We start from the raw sequence: 14,054 nt of genomic DNA, 5'->3' as shown, positions 1-14,054 counted from the left end.
GGGAGTTCAAGGTTGGAGATAAGGCAGAAGCTGTTCCCTGTGAGGGTGCTGAGGCGCTGGCACAGGGTGCCCAGAGAAGCTGTGGCTGCCCCATCTCTGGCAATGTTCAAGGCCAGTTTGAACACAGGGACTTGGAGCAACCTGCTCTAGTGGAAGGTGTCCCTGCCCATCGCAGGGGGTTGGAACTGGATGATCTTAAGCTCCTTTCCAACCCAAATCACTTTGTGATTCCATGATTTCTATGTGAGACAGCTCAGCAAATCAGAAAGCTACAGTCTGCAACAAAATCTTGATAGACATTGCATACTGTGCAAAATGAGCCTTCTCCATGAGGGAAGAGACCAAATGCCTCACTCAAATATTAATTATTTGGATGTACACTTCATCCATTACCTCTTAATGCTTTTCTGAAAAATAAGATCTATCAAGCAAGGTAAAAAAAAAAAAAAAAAAAGCCTTTAGGACTTACGTGTAACTGCCAGTTTCCTAGTTCATCCACATCTCTGACATAAACATGATAGTGTCCTCCATAGCAGCCACCTTTGTGTATAATAACAGAGAAGAGCTCATACATGTACTCTGAATCATCCATTTCAGTCTTTAAAAAGAAAAACAATAACAGTAACAATAACACATCAGTAAGTCTTTCACACAAGGCCACTTTTACACCATCAGCATTGCTTCAGGTACTTCTCAAGGTGCATTTGCATGCGCAGATTGAAATGGCTTTTCAGCACTGAGGAACACAAGTATGGACTGACACAAAGCACGGACCAAGATACAGGCTCCTTAAGCAACCTTCTAAGCATGATTCTGAACAACATTGGAAATTCAAGATTTAAAAGAATGACATATTGCTGTAAATAATAAATAAATTGCAGCCTCAACCTGCTGGCTCTAAACCAGGCTTATTTTGCTGCAAAGACTACAGAAAAACAAGCAACACATTTATATACACAAAGCACATAGAGGGGAAAGACCTTCCTCAAATGCAAACACAGAAGTTTGCAAGCTTGTACTGCAACATCTCAGTAAGAAAATGTCTTTTTCAATACTAGTGCCTTCATGAAGTATATACTTTCTATACTTTAAAGCTCTATTTATAATCAAAATACAGAGATATGATGCAAAGACAGATCCTTCAGAAAAATCAGATAACTCCAAGCACATAAACCATAGTAAAACATAGCTAAATTTCTCCACGATGTTATCAGGCAATGCCAATACAAAAAACAATTGGATTTCATTTCCAGGTGATAAACTTCCTTTCAATGGAATGTCAGATTAACCTCTAAGTAATGATTACACCCTTTCCCCTCACATAACTACAAGGTACTTCCCACTCAGTCAGAAAATTGCCTTTTGAAAACAAACTGGAATTCCAAAGATTTAGAATAAAGCACAGAGAAGCCCACAAAGCTTCTCAAATACCCTTCCCTGACAAAATGCTAACTAAAACAGAACTTGACCTTGAGATATTAGTTCCCAGCTGAGTATACAGAAACTCCAACAAATGTAACCTACAAACCTGCTCACAGAAAGGCCTCAGGTTTATCTGGCTGGGGAACGTGTAGCAGCTCGTCTCCTTGTATCGCTCACACTTCTCAAAGTCAAAGTTAAATCTCAGGAGGGAGATGGTGAGGAAGGGTGGCAGCTTACGCAGCTTAGCAGACTGGAAAGCAATTTAAACACACTGTCAGCACACTCAGAACAAAAGAAGGTTTCCACCTTGCTGTGCCTAGCTATTCTTTAACAAAGCTTCATTACAAGAAGGCAGTGTATTCAGTTTTAAAATGTCTTCTCAATTCTCTATTCCAATTTCCCTCCCAACTACATATCCTAAAAGCAGTGCAGATCTTTCCCCTCTGTTAAGCCTTACAACTTCCTCAAATGGTCATCACCACTCCTATCCTTTATCCTGCTACAGAAAATGAAGGAGGATGTTGCTGAAATTCTACTCAATAACTCTATTTCCATAACCCACAGGTTTTTGGTGTGAGGATTTTCTTGGATCTTCCCTAAGAAGCAATTGCCTCAAACCCCTGAGTTTGTGAAGTTGGAGTAAATAGCACCTTCCCAGCCCCTGCCACCAACTAGCAGAGGGAAGGTTTACATTAGAGCTTAGGAAGAAGTTCTTCCCTGTGAAGGGCTTTTGACAAGGTCCTGTAAGGACAGGCCAAGGGGAATGGCTTTAACCTGCCAGAGGGTGCTGAGGCACTGGCACAGGGTGCCCAAAGAAGCTGTGGCTGTCCCATCCCTGACAGTGCTCAGGGCCAAGCTGAACCCACAATGTCACTACAGCCAGGCACAGAGCAACCAAGCAAGAGTTAAGAGTTCATTTACATAGAAGAGGACCTTCAAGGCAGGAAAGCCCACATAATCCCTTTTAATATCGAAAAACATCAACCGAGATCAAATAACTTCAGGCACTAGCACATAAGGAACCTTGGTGTGAAATGAAACCAACCATCTTGTATCACCTCTGAATGTAAGTGTGGATTCAGTGAACACACTTCTAAGCCCTTCCAATGTCTCCAACCAACCCTCCATTTGCAGAGACATAGCCTCCCAGGAATACACATACATATTAGAAATTTCTTGAATTAGGTATTCCATTTGCATCACTTGTGAAGACTACATTGCAGAGCTTACTGGCAACAAAGGATTTTGCAAGTTCTCCCAAATTTAGGGTGAAAAATCAGACTGTACCATAGATATTTGATCAATTCTGGAACATGAGATTCTTAAACTTGTATCTCTAGCGGCCAAGACAAAAAAAGGGGGAAGAATAACATCCAAAGACCCACAGAGTACTGCAGGGAGGGATGAATGGAGTGGGTTGGTATGGGCCATTTTGCCTTTGAAACAGGCTAGCTGTGGGCAGGTGGGCACACTGTTGGGCTTCCTAATGCTGCCAACAAGCCTGGAATGACCCAGTTGGCACCTCACCTGCTGCCAGAGTACCTTCTTATCACTAGAGCCTGCAATGATCACATGCACTGCACCAGCAGAGCCACACACAGCACTTGTGCTGACACAACATCCCTCCTCCCTGATCCTACCTTTCAGCACAGCTCCTCTCCGTTGACCTTGTCCATCCACACCTCAGCATCCCCCAGCTATGTGGCTTCCTACCCAAGTTCGGAGCTCCCACTGCATGAGCACATGTAAGAGGTAAGCAACTTACCCTGCGCTCCCTTGAACCCAGCAAAGTTTAACCCAACCGAGCACTTGCAACCAAGCCATGAGTCACTGATTAACTTGCCTGGCCTCAGCTTGCCTTCGCACCCACTCCAGCATCCAGAGGGCTGCAAGGTTTGGATTGCACTCATCCTTCTGCAGAAGAATCCCAGCAGGACGGCAAAGAGCTTTCTTGTTGTGAAGAGGGCAAAGTATATGGAAGGCAGAGTGCACTAACAGCCTATGCTTGCTTTCACTTCACAAAAAATAGTGGGAACAATAGGAAAAAAGGCCATGACATGAAAAACTAGCACAGAAGGAAACCAAATACCACTTTTTCTGCATAAATGCAATTCAAAGACCTACAAGTCCCATAAAGCTTTCATTAGGCTGCCCTTCCCTGACCCTGGCTAAGGGGACAGACGACAAGTCACATAAGAAGTCTTTAATGATTGTGTTGGGGAAACCAGTCCAAACTGTTGTAAACCAACAAAGAGGCCAAGCTGTCAGCACCAGGATGCTGCAAGCTGCACTGGCATCTAGACAGTTACCAGTGTTAGCAGCCAGGCCACCACTTCACAAAGCACTAAGTGTCACAAATACAGCTCCTCTGGAGAATACCAATGTCAGCAAGTGTCAAGCATCAGAAGCTTTCCCAGGTCAACAGTTCTCCACTGAGCACAAAACTTTGATGATTCAGCACAGGAAAGGACAGGTCCCTGTATTTGGCTTTACAAGTAATGAGGAAAACACAACCCAAAACCAACAGATCTCACCCATACCCAAGGACAGATGAAAGCAATAAATCATTCACTAGAAGGGAAAGACAGTGAATCACAAAGCAGACCACTCATCATATAAACCCGTCAGCTTCCTTCAAGCTACAGCCTGAAGGAAAAGACTTTCCCAGTCCTTATTCTGACCACAGGAACATGACTTTGAGGCTTTGCTGTGCCTGGATTTTCACCGTCATCCTTCCTGGCCTCTCAGATGGAGGGAAACTCCTGGTATTGCCCATGGATGGAAGTCACTGGCTTAGCATGTGGCCACTGGTTGAAAAGCTCAGCGAGAGGACATGAAGTGGTGGTGCTTATACCAGAAGTGAGCTGGCAGATGAGAGTGGCACAGGCTTACATTGTGAAAACATACACAGCATCTTACACATTAGAAGAGCCGGAAGGTTCCCTTGCATGAAGGCATTCTTATCCACCTGAAGGCTCTAGCACTACAGAAGATACTGAAAACACCTACTAAAGAGTTACTTTATCACTGGAAGAACTTGTTCAGTGTCAGGGGAAGATGGCAATGGTTGGATCAACAGATCCCATTTCCCTGTGCACAGCAACAGTTGTTCATTATTTTCCTCTCTCATGAAGAGCCCAAATGGGAGAATTTCCCTGGTTTTCATTATGTTGATCTGTTTTAAGTTTTTCTTTATGCTCTAGTGGATCTTTTAGCTCTGAAATGGTCAAAGCAATGCCCAAAGCCAGACACAGCAATGGAAACAGAATTCCTGTTAGCAAACTGAACATTGAGAATCACCAGTGCATTACCTTGGAAGCTTCAACAAGTTTATCACAGGCTCCACATCGATACAAGTTCTCATTCTCAAAGTGCTCTTCTTCTACATATGCATTCCACAGGGCCTCTTCCAAGCCAGCAACACCTTTTACTGCCACAGTTAGGTCTAAGAAATCTTCCTATGCAGAAGTACAAGAGAAAAAGAAGGTAAAACACACCTTTTTTTAAATTACAGGAAGCACAAAAGATTATAAAGAAATGCGCTACTGTTGTTACCTCACTGTTCAGCTCTCTGCTAACTCCGTCTACTAAAGGCAATGCTTGCAAACTCAGAAGATGCAACACCACTTGTTTTGTCACCTCTGAGTCACAGATTGATGTAGGTGGTTTAGAAAATGCCAGCCAAGACTTAAAGTCATGCATAATAGTCATGTGTTCAAGTGTACAGTGCCATAACCAATACACAGCACCCAGGTTCAACAAGGCCACCAGTGACACTCAAGAAAGATGTCCTGATTTTTGGAGTCTAAAACCCCAAGAACTTTGAAAGGATCTTCAAGGGACTGAACACAAACCTCTCCTGCAGCATTGTGTGGCATTACCTGTCTCTCACTGATGTTCTTGCATTCTTTACACACAATCTGGTTGACAACAATCCCATGGTACAGTCGGTTAATAAGGTCATGACCTGAAGTCCCCTCAAGGGATGTTTCCAAAGCACTGAAGAGGATCCGATTCAATTCCTGCACATCATGCTGCCTCATCTCCTGCAGGATGAAACAGAAACTACTTCAATAGTGTGATCTGCTTTCCTTATTGCTTAAGTATGTTAAGTGTGACAAAGACAGCTGCCACAATGACTACCAATGCATTTACTTCCTTGAGTAGTAAATTGCTACCTTTATTATTGTTATTCTTAATTTAGATACGCTTGAGTTGCTACAAGAACATAAACTACAACCCATACAGGACACTTTCACTTGGGTGGATTGAGACTAAACCCTAAAATGAGTTACAAAGTTCAATTCAGATAAGAATCTCAAGTATTTGAGGACAAAGCCCCTAATTACTGTTGAATAATAACCTGTACAAACACAAAGGAAAAGCTACTGAAATTGTATCTAACACTAAATTTCTTTTGTTGCTCACTGTAAACTGGTATGTACTCCATAGAATGGTTTGTGTCGGAAGAGACCTTTAAGCTCATCCAGTTCCAACCCCCTACCACAGGCAGGGACACCTCCCACTGGAGCAGGGTGCTCCAAGCCCCTGTGTCCAACCTGGCCTTGAACACTGCCGGGGTGGGACAGCCACAGCTTCTCTGGGCACCCTGTGCCAGCGCCTCAGCAACCTCACAGGGAAGAGCTTCTGCCTAAGAGCTCATCTCAATCTCCCCTCTGGCAGGTTAAAGCCATTCCCCTTGTCCTGTCCCTACAGGCCCTTGTCCAAAGCCCCTCTCCGGGTTTCCTGGAGCCCCTTTAGGCACTGGAGCTGCTCTAAGGTCTCCCCGTAAGGAGCCTTTTCCAGGCTGACCCAGCCCAGCTCTCTCAGCCTGGCTCCAGAGCAGAGCTGCTCCAGCCCTCACAGCATCTCCATGGCCTCCTCTGGACTCACTCCAACAGCTCCACAGCCCTCTCGTGCTGTTGCCCAGAGCTGGATCAGGACTGCAGGGGGGGTCTCCCCAGAGCACAGCAGAGGGGCAGAAACCCCTTCCTGAGCTGCTGCTCACGCTCTGGGGGTGCAGCCCAGCACACTGAGGAGTTCTGGGCTCAAGCGCACACTGAAGCCTGGTCATGGGGAGCTTCTCCCCACCCAACACCCCCAGGTCCTTCTCCTCAGGGCTGCTCTCAATCCAGTTCCCACTTATGTGTATACAACAGTATACAACACTGTTCATATATATACAATTCAATGCTATCTGCACAACCGGAAGTATTCTAAGATATTTCTTAAATATTAGACTTAGAAAAGAAAATAAATCTTCATTCAGGAGAAGTTCTCAGTGCTGGTGTCACAGACGGTGATTGTACCTCATGACTGCTCCAGCCAAAGCTCTCTGTAAGGTCTGTTGTAGATGCAGCCTGCTGGTCCAAGAGCAAAAGCTGAGCAAATAACCGCTGAAGTTGTAACGGAATTATTCGAACCTAGAAACAAAACCCAAAATATAGCCAAGAGATGAAAAAGGGTCCTCAAACCCTTATTTCAATAAAGAGAAAAGTCATTTCATACAAAACATGTAATAAACCATCACTGTCTATTACTTTTAGAACACAGGTTACTCAACTCAGAACAAAACATCAGAGCTTGCTCCCAAAAATCTAGTGCTTCACCATACTCACCCAAATACAGCCATGGAAAATTGGTTTTGCAGATCTGCAAGGATTAAATTCATCACCATAGCAAAAAAAAGGACAACTTTCTCTGCCATTTGCCATAATAGGAAACCCCACCAACAGAGCTGCAAGGCATCATGACATACAGATTTAATATATGCTACTCCTTGGTCAGTAAGGGGTTTGGTGGGACACAAACACCACACGAGATGGGAAGGAGAACATTTCACGTCACAAGCTAATGTCACATTGATCAGCTCCCTGTAGCTATCTTGGATTTGCAAAGAAATACATTTTCCGAGCAACCAGTTGCATCACTTTAACATGAGAATTAAGGAATGAGATTTTGTCATCAGCTTTAGGAAACACTTCTGAAACAGGGATTAAATTCCAGTCCTGTTCCACTTGGTGCATAGGTGAGCTGTTAAACCTTCAGAGAGGCTCAGTGCAGGCATCTGGGCTGCACATACTATTTGGTTAGATTTTTATTTAAACTGGTGACAAGTATCTCCGAGGGAGCCAGGCTGAGAGAGCTGGGCTGGGTCAGCCTGGAGAAGAGAAGGCTCCTGAACGGGAGACCTTAGAGCAGCTCCAGTGCCTAAAGGGGCTACAGGAAACGTGGAGAGGGGCTTTGGACAAGGGCCTGTAGGGACAGGACAAGGGGAATGGCTTTAACCTGCCAGAGGGGAGATTGAGATGAGCTCTTAGGAAGCTCTTCCCTGTGAGGTTGCTGAGGCGCTGGCACAGGGTGCCCAGAGAAGCTGTGGCTGCCCCATCCCTGGCAGTGTTCAAGGCCAGGTTGGACACAGGGGCTTGGAGCAAGCTGCTCTAGTGGGAGGTGTCCCTGCCTGTGGCAGGTGACTGGAATTGGGCCATCTTTAAGTTCTCTTCAACCCAAACCACTCAGTGATGCTATGAATCAACATTCAGCTGTGGCTAATGACAATAAAAAGTTAAATACCTTTGCATCTGGTTTACTGCTGTCATCCAGAGTCCCAAGTTCTTCAGGTCCTAGAGAGAAGAGTGCTTCTGCAATTGGAAAGAAAAATGCCTATTTAAAAAGAAGACAATATCCCCTCTTTAGAGATTTATTGTGTTTTAACTGCCAAGCATTTCTGGCAACTGAAATACTTAACATTTCTGGACATCATTCAACTTTGCAACTGGTTCAAGCTACAACAATCAAGCAGAATTAAGCATGAATCTGTTTAATGGCAAAGTATCTTCTCATGAATGAGGGGTTGCATTAAGAAAAAGGAACAACACTTAACAGACAGCAATAACCTTTCTGTTTGCAGTGTTTCTTCATCATTAACTAATGCAAGCCACTGTAAAATATCAATTTCAACCTTATTTTAAGACCAGTTTGGACACATTACCTCGAAATTCAGGTGTGAAAAGTAGGGTCTGCAGAAGGGAATTGAGGTAGCAGGTCCCACCCTGGTTTTTGATACCACTTAGGTTGGTGAAATCCCTGGGAGCTGGAGGCTCGAAATCTCTGGGCTTTGATTTCTTCCCTTTCCCACAATGATTGTTGGAAATAAAGGGAAAATCCTCTTCAAATAAATCCCCAAACATTGTGAAGGCAAGAGTCCTTTAAAAATATAAAATAATGTGTTTACTGTAAAAAAAAGGCAATTGAATGCACCCATCTCTAATACTCCAAGATGAATCTCTCAGCCCTGACTGAAAAATTTGTTTCATCTCATTCTATTCATTCAAAAAAATAACGTCAGATCCATACAAAAGCATGCACTAATTTAACAAAAAAGGGGTGAATTCAATTTATGTCATTTATGTCAGCACAGGCCTGAACAGCCTTTTAACTAGAAGCAAATAGATCACCTTTCAGTCTGGATCAGTAAAATCACAGACAGCAAAATCAACAGGTCCTTCTAAACATCCAGCATTAACTAGTGTTCAAGTTGCCCTGTTCCCTGCGGGAAAGGTGCATAAAGCCTCGCAAATTCCTCACACTCAACCACTCTCTCAACAAATCTATGTGCACGAGTAATTTGTCCCTACTACTGGCCATAAGGTAAGTGTAAAAATAGCACTGTATTTTTTATTATTTCTATGAAAATATTATCTTTGCTTCCAGATGGTTGAGCCAGAAATGCAATGCCACTAATTATTATGGAAGTTTTTCCAGTCACTTTTGGAAGTTTTGAAAACTCTGAACATGTACCAGGACTCCCAAAGCCAGTTCCATTTTGGTTTGTACTTGAGCCCTCCATAACTTCATATGGTTGTAGCTCTTGCATTAGCAGTGTGTAACCAGTAAGTTATCTTGAAGCAGTGAACAGTCATTCCCCTATTAACCCTCACTCCATTGGCAATTTTACAGACCTTTATCATAGTCCACTCAGACATTTCTTCCCAAGACATTTTCATTCCTACAATTGAACTTGCCCCTATCTTCCATTATCCTTACCTACCTCCTCTGACCCAACTAGTGATCTACCCCTTCCCGGTAACTGCCCCCAGTTTCTATCCTGGGCATGACATGCTGTGGTATGGAATACCCCTTTGGCTAGTTTGGGTCAGGTGTCCTGGCTCTGCTTCCTCCTGGCTTCCCGTGCCCCTCCTCACTGCAGAGCATGAGACTGAAAAGTCCTTAATCAGAGTAAGCAAAACTTAGCAACTAAAAACATTGGTGTGTTATCAGCGTTGTTCTCAGGCTGAAGTTGAAAACACAGCATTGCACCAGCTACTAAGAAGGAGGAAAATGACTGCTACAAATGAACACAGGACACCCTAAAACTCTTTGTATAAAATAGCATTACATTAAGCACATTTAGTCCTTCCCAAGTAGAAGTTTTTAGGCAAAAGGGTATGCTCAGAGCAGCTGACTATGAAGAAGCATGGCAGGATTCACTCTGCTTGTTCTAGAACACTTCTTCAGTACTTCCTACAGTAGATGTCCTCTTATAAGCCCCACAGAACATAACAACATGACTGGAGATACTTCTTATGAACATTAAGAAGTTCCTTAAGGCCAAGTTGGACAGGGCTTGGAGTAACCTGGTCTAGTGGAAGGTGTCATTTAACCACTCAAAGATTATAACCCTTCCCATTTTTCCCCACTGGAATGCACAACAGCTTCTTCCCAATAGGCTCATTCACTACAAAGACGCACGTATCTAGGAGACAGCAATGAACTGACAGTCTGCTGTACCCACCTACCCACCCACCACTCCAGAGAACCACTTCAGCAGGACAGTGCCAAATCCTCCCTCACTCCTTATTCCTGAATCTTCAAAGCATTGCCAACAGCTTCCTTCCCTTAAAAACAATACACAAATTAGAACCAATCTCTGGATGATGTCTCTGGTTCAACATGATCACAAAGCTAGGATAACTTACACCACATAGTTTAATAGGGCCTTGCCCTCCCCAAAGTTAGGATAACTCAACATAAGGAGATCCCTAAGTCCCTGCTTTACATTCATTACCTCTCATGGGAAACTTCTGTGTTGCAACTTGGGTCTGGCACGCCTCATCTTACTCCAGTGCATGTCCTACCAGAATCAGGCTGCACCTATGCTCTCCCCAAAGCAGTAAATCATAGGCTCAAACAGGTTGGAAAAGCCCTTTAAGCCCATCCAGTCCAAAGTTCCCCAGCACTGCCAAGGCCACCACTGACCCATGGCACTGAGGCCTTGTCTCCATGGTGTGTGAGCACTTTGCAGGGACGGTGACTCCAGCCCTGCCCTGGGCAGCCTGTTCCAATGCCTGAGCACCCTCTGGGGAAGGAATTGATCCTAAGCTCCACTAAACCTGCCCTGGTGCAGCTTGAGCCTGTTTCGTCTTTTCTGTCCCTTGTTACCGGGGAGAAGGGCCAGACCCACCTCACTACATCCTCCTTTCAGGAAGCACGGTCTCCCCCTCGGCTTCCTGCTTGCAGGCTGAATACACCCGGCTTCCTCCTCCTCTCTCGACCTCCCATATGCTCTCCAACACCCCTAGGAGCTGGGCCCAGTATTCTTTCGCGGTGTCACCGGTCCCATCGAGAGGCTGAGGACCGGTGTCCTGTGCTTACGGCCCGCAGCGCTGGAGCTCCCAAGCACGGCCCCCGCTCCGCGGCCAGGGCAGACTCACCGCTCAGCGCCAGCACTAGAACCAGACCCGCTCACACCACCGCGGCCGCCGCCATCTTTGTTGTGGCGCCGCGCAAAGCACTCCGGGACGGGAGAGGCTCCGGGGCTACAAGTACCAGGGCCTATCCGCCACTCCCCTTCTACAGACCGAAAGTCCCTCCAACACCGGGAGTCAAAAAACCACCGAGCACGAGCACGAGCACGAGCACGAGCACGAGCACGAGCACGAGCACGAGCACGAGCACGAGCACGAGCACCGATGTGAAGCTAAGACCGTCCGGCAACGTGGCCCCGCGGCGCAAAGCCTGCTGGGAGTCGTAGTGTAGCCCTGCCGGCTGAAGGGCTGCACCGAGGGGCATGCTGGGAGTTGTAGTTTCTCGCAGTCACAGAGAGGGATGGAGGGGAACAGGTTGCCATGGAGACCCTGCGGCCTGCGCTGTCTAGGCGGCCAGAGCCTGGACCGGGCTAGCTCCTGCTGCAGTGCAGTGATGAGGCTGGTACAGATGGGACCAACATTCAGTACTTCCTACAGTAGATGTCCTCTTATCTTACCCCAGTGCATGTCCTACCAGAATCAGGCTGCACCTATGCTCTCCCCACAGCAGTAAATCATAGGCTCAACCAAGTTGGAAAAGCCTTTTAAGCTCATCCAGTCCAAAGTTCCCCAGCACTGGCAAGGCCACCACTGACCCATGGCACTGAGGCCTCGTCTTCACGAGGAGACCGTCCACCAGCCCAACCGTCCTCCAACCTCCAACCTACCCAACCGTCACCAGCCCTGCTGGAAAACAAAGGCAGGGATATAGATCAATCATAGAATTACAGAGTGGTTTGGGTTGGAAGGGACCTTAAAGATATTCTTCTTCATCCTGTCCCTACAGGCCCTTGTCCAAAGCCCCTCTCCACTTTTCCTGTAGCCCCTTCAGGCACTGGAGCTGCTCTAAGGTCTCCCCTTCAGGAGCCTTCTCTTCTCCAGACTGACCCAGCCCAGCTCTCTCAGCCTGGCTCCAGAGCAGAGCTGCTCCAGCCCTCGCAGCATCTCCGTGGCCTCCTCTGGACTCATTCCCACAGCTCCATGTTTTCCCTGTGCTCATGGTGCCTCAATAGGTTTAACGCTCCTGGCACCCAGCAGCCTTTGTGCTCATGAAGAGGAAGGTGTTTGTTACCTGTCAGGGTTTGTGTTGTTCCCATGGGGTGCTCTGGACAGGCAGAGGCTGTGGTGTTTGAGGGTTCTGTTTGCATTGTAAGTAGGTTCAGTCACCAGTCTCTGTTGAGCTGACCCCTGTTTGGGTTCCTTGATGCAAGTCTGACATGGCTAATAAACATATCCCTGCAGAAAGAACACATCTGAGCTGCACTGTACGCATCTGGGATTCAATGGCTCAGTGAAATAACAACAGAGAAAAACATCTTTATTCTTCTTTGTCTTCCTAATGTAGCTTCCCAAGCCAGGCAATAAAGAGTTGGGTGTCAAGGTCAGGAGGCCTAGAATGGTGCCAGGCAGGGCATAATGGGAATAAAACAGCCTCTCTAGTGTTCTTTGACTTCTGGTGGATCCAGCTCCATGGGTTCTTTGTGGCCATTGGGTATATTCACCTCCATGGGTCCTTCTCTGGCTGCCGGTGGATGCAGCGCTGTGAGCTCTTTTCGTCTGGGAGGTGGATCCACCTCGACGGCTTCTCCTCGGTGTTGTGGAGAATACCCACCATGGGCCCTTTTTGGTGTTAACTTGGGTCTTTCACTTCCTTTTTGTGGTGGGGGAATTGACTTCCATGGGCTCTACCTCATCTTTTGGTGGATCCACCTTGATGGCTTCTCCTGGGTGTTGTGGAGAGCAACCACCATGGGCTCTTCTTGGTGTTACCTTTGGTCTTTCACTTCTTCCTGATGGTGGGGGAATCGACTTCCATGGGCTCTTCCTCATCTTTCAGTGGATCTACCTCGATGGCTTCTCCTGGGTGTTGTGGAGAATAGCCACTATGGGCCCTTCTTGATGTTCCCTCAGGTCTTCCGTTTCTTCCTGGTGTTGCATGAATCTATTTCCATGGGCTCTTCGTCATTGTTAGGTGGATCCACCTCCACGGGCTGCTCCAGCTCTTCAGGCTGGTCTACTTCCATTGGCTCTGCACCGTCAGAGCCACAACTGGCGCTGCCTCCCGTCTTGCACCTCCTCCTCTTCATGACTGGCTTGGACACCAAACACACAGTCCTGTGAGCCATAGGTTGGCAGCTCTCTTTTCACTGGCACCAACCTCTTGCTGCTCGTTGTTGCTGGGCCTCGGACCTCAGCAACTGCCTGATGTCTGCTGGGTCCCTGTATTCATAGGGCACAGGGCAGAAGGTGCTTTGTAACAGCCCCAGCCCACTGTCATGGTGATGGACAGAGAGGCCTGCAGTGGGGAGGGGTTGTGTGTGGCCTGACATAATGGGAGTAAACCAGCCTCTCTGGTGTTCTTTGGCTTCGGGTAGATCCAGCTCCATGGGTTCTTTTTGGCCATTGGGTGTATCCACCTCCATGGGTCCTTCTCTGGCTGCCGGTGGATGCAGCGCTGTGAGCTCTTTTCGTCTGGGAGGTGGATCCACCTCGACGGCTTCTCCTCGGTGTTGTGGAGAATACCCACCATGGGCCCTTTTTGGTGTTAACTTGGGTCTTTTGTTTCCTCTTCATGGTGGGGGAATCGACTTCCATGGTCTCTTCCTCATCTTTTGGTGGATCCACCTCGAAGGTTTCTCCTCGGTGTTGTGGAGAGCAACCACCATGGGCTCTTCTTGGTGTTACCTTTGGTCTTTCACTTCTTCCTGATGGTGGGGTAATCGATCTCCATGGGCTCTTCCTGATCCTTAGGTGGATCCACCTCCATCGGCTGCTCCTGGTCTTCAGGCTGGTCTACTTCCATTGGCTCTGCACCATCAGAGCCAC

At 46.7% G+C, this 14,054-nt stretch overlaps 1 protein-coding gene across 5 annotated transcripts in view; it reads right to left on the bottom strand.

Moving 5' to 3' along the window:
- USP40 (ubiquitin specific peptidase 40) overlaps nt 1–11,213 on the bottom strand; it is a 61,405-nt gene extending 50,192 nt beyond the window's left edge. For 3 of the 5 annotated variants that reach the window (XM_065669687.1, XM_065669683.1, XM_065669686.1), the window contains exons 1-8: nt 11,136–11,213; nt 8,414–8,628; nt 7,996–8,063; nt 6,732–6,845; nt 5,304–5,468; nt 4,734–4,880; nt 1,529–1,672; nt 470–598 (exon numbers count right to left, since the gene is read on the bottom strand). In XM_065669687.1, the coding sequence (XP_065525759.1) occupies nt 470–598; nt 1,529–1,672; nt 4,734–4,880; nt 5,304–5,468; nt 6,732–6,845; nt 7,996–8,063; nt 8,414–8,612 (966 nt within the window). In that variant the 5' untranslated portion in view covers nt 8,613–8,628; nt 11,136–11,213. Of the gene's footprint in view, nt 1–469; nt 599–1,528; nt 1,673–4,733; nt 4,881–5,303; nt 5,469–6,731; nt 6,846–7,995; nt 8,064–8,413; nt 8,629–10,885; nt 11,107–11,135 lie in introns of those variants that run through there. The other 2 variants (XM_065669684.1, XM_065669685.1) reach the window with 2 other exon arrangements.
- Nucleotides 11,214–14,054: the final 2,841 nt, after the last annotated feature.

This window comes from Lathamus discolor, chromosome 3 (assembly GCF_037157495.1).
Source record: "Lathamus discolor isolate bLatDis1 chromosome 3, bLatDis1.hap1, whole genome shotgun sequence".
Lineage (NCBI taxonomy): Eukaryota > Metazoa > Chordata > Aves > Psittaciformes > Psittacidae > Lathamus > Lathamus discolor.
This window is presented reverse-complemented; position numbering and strand designations above follow the sequence as displayed.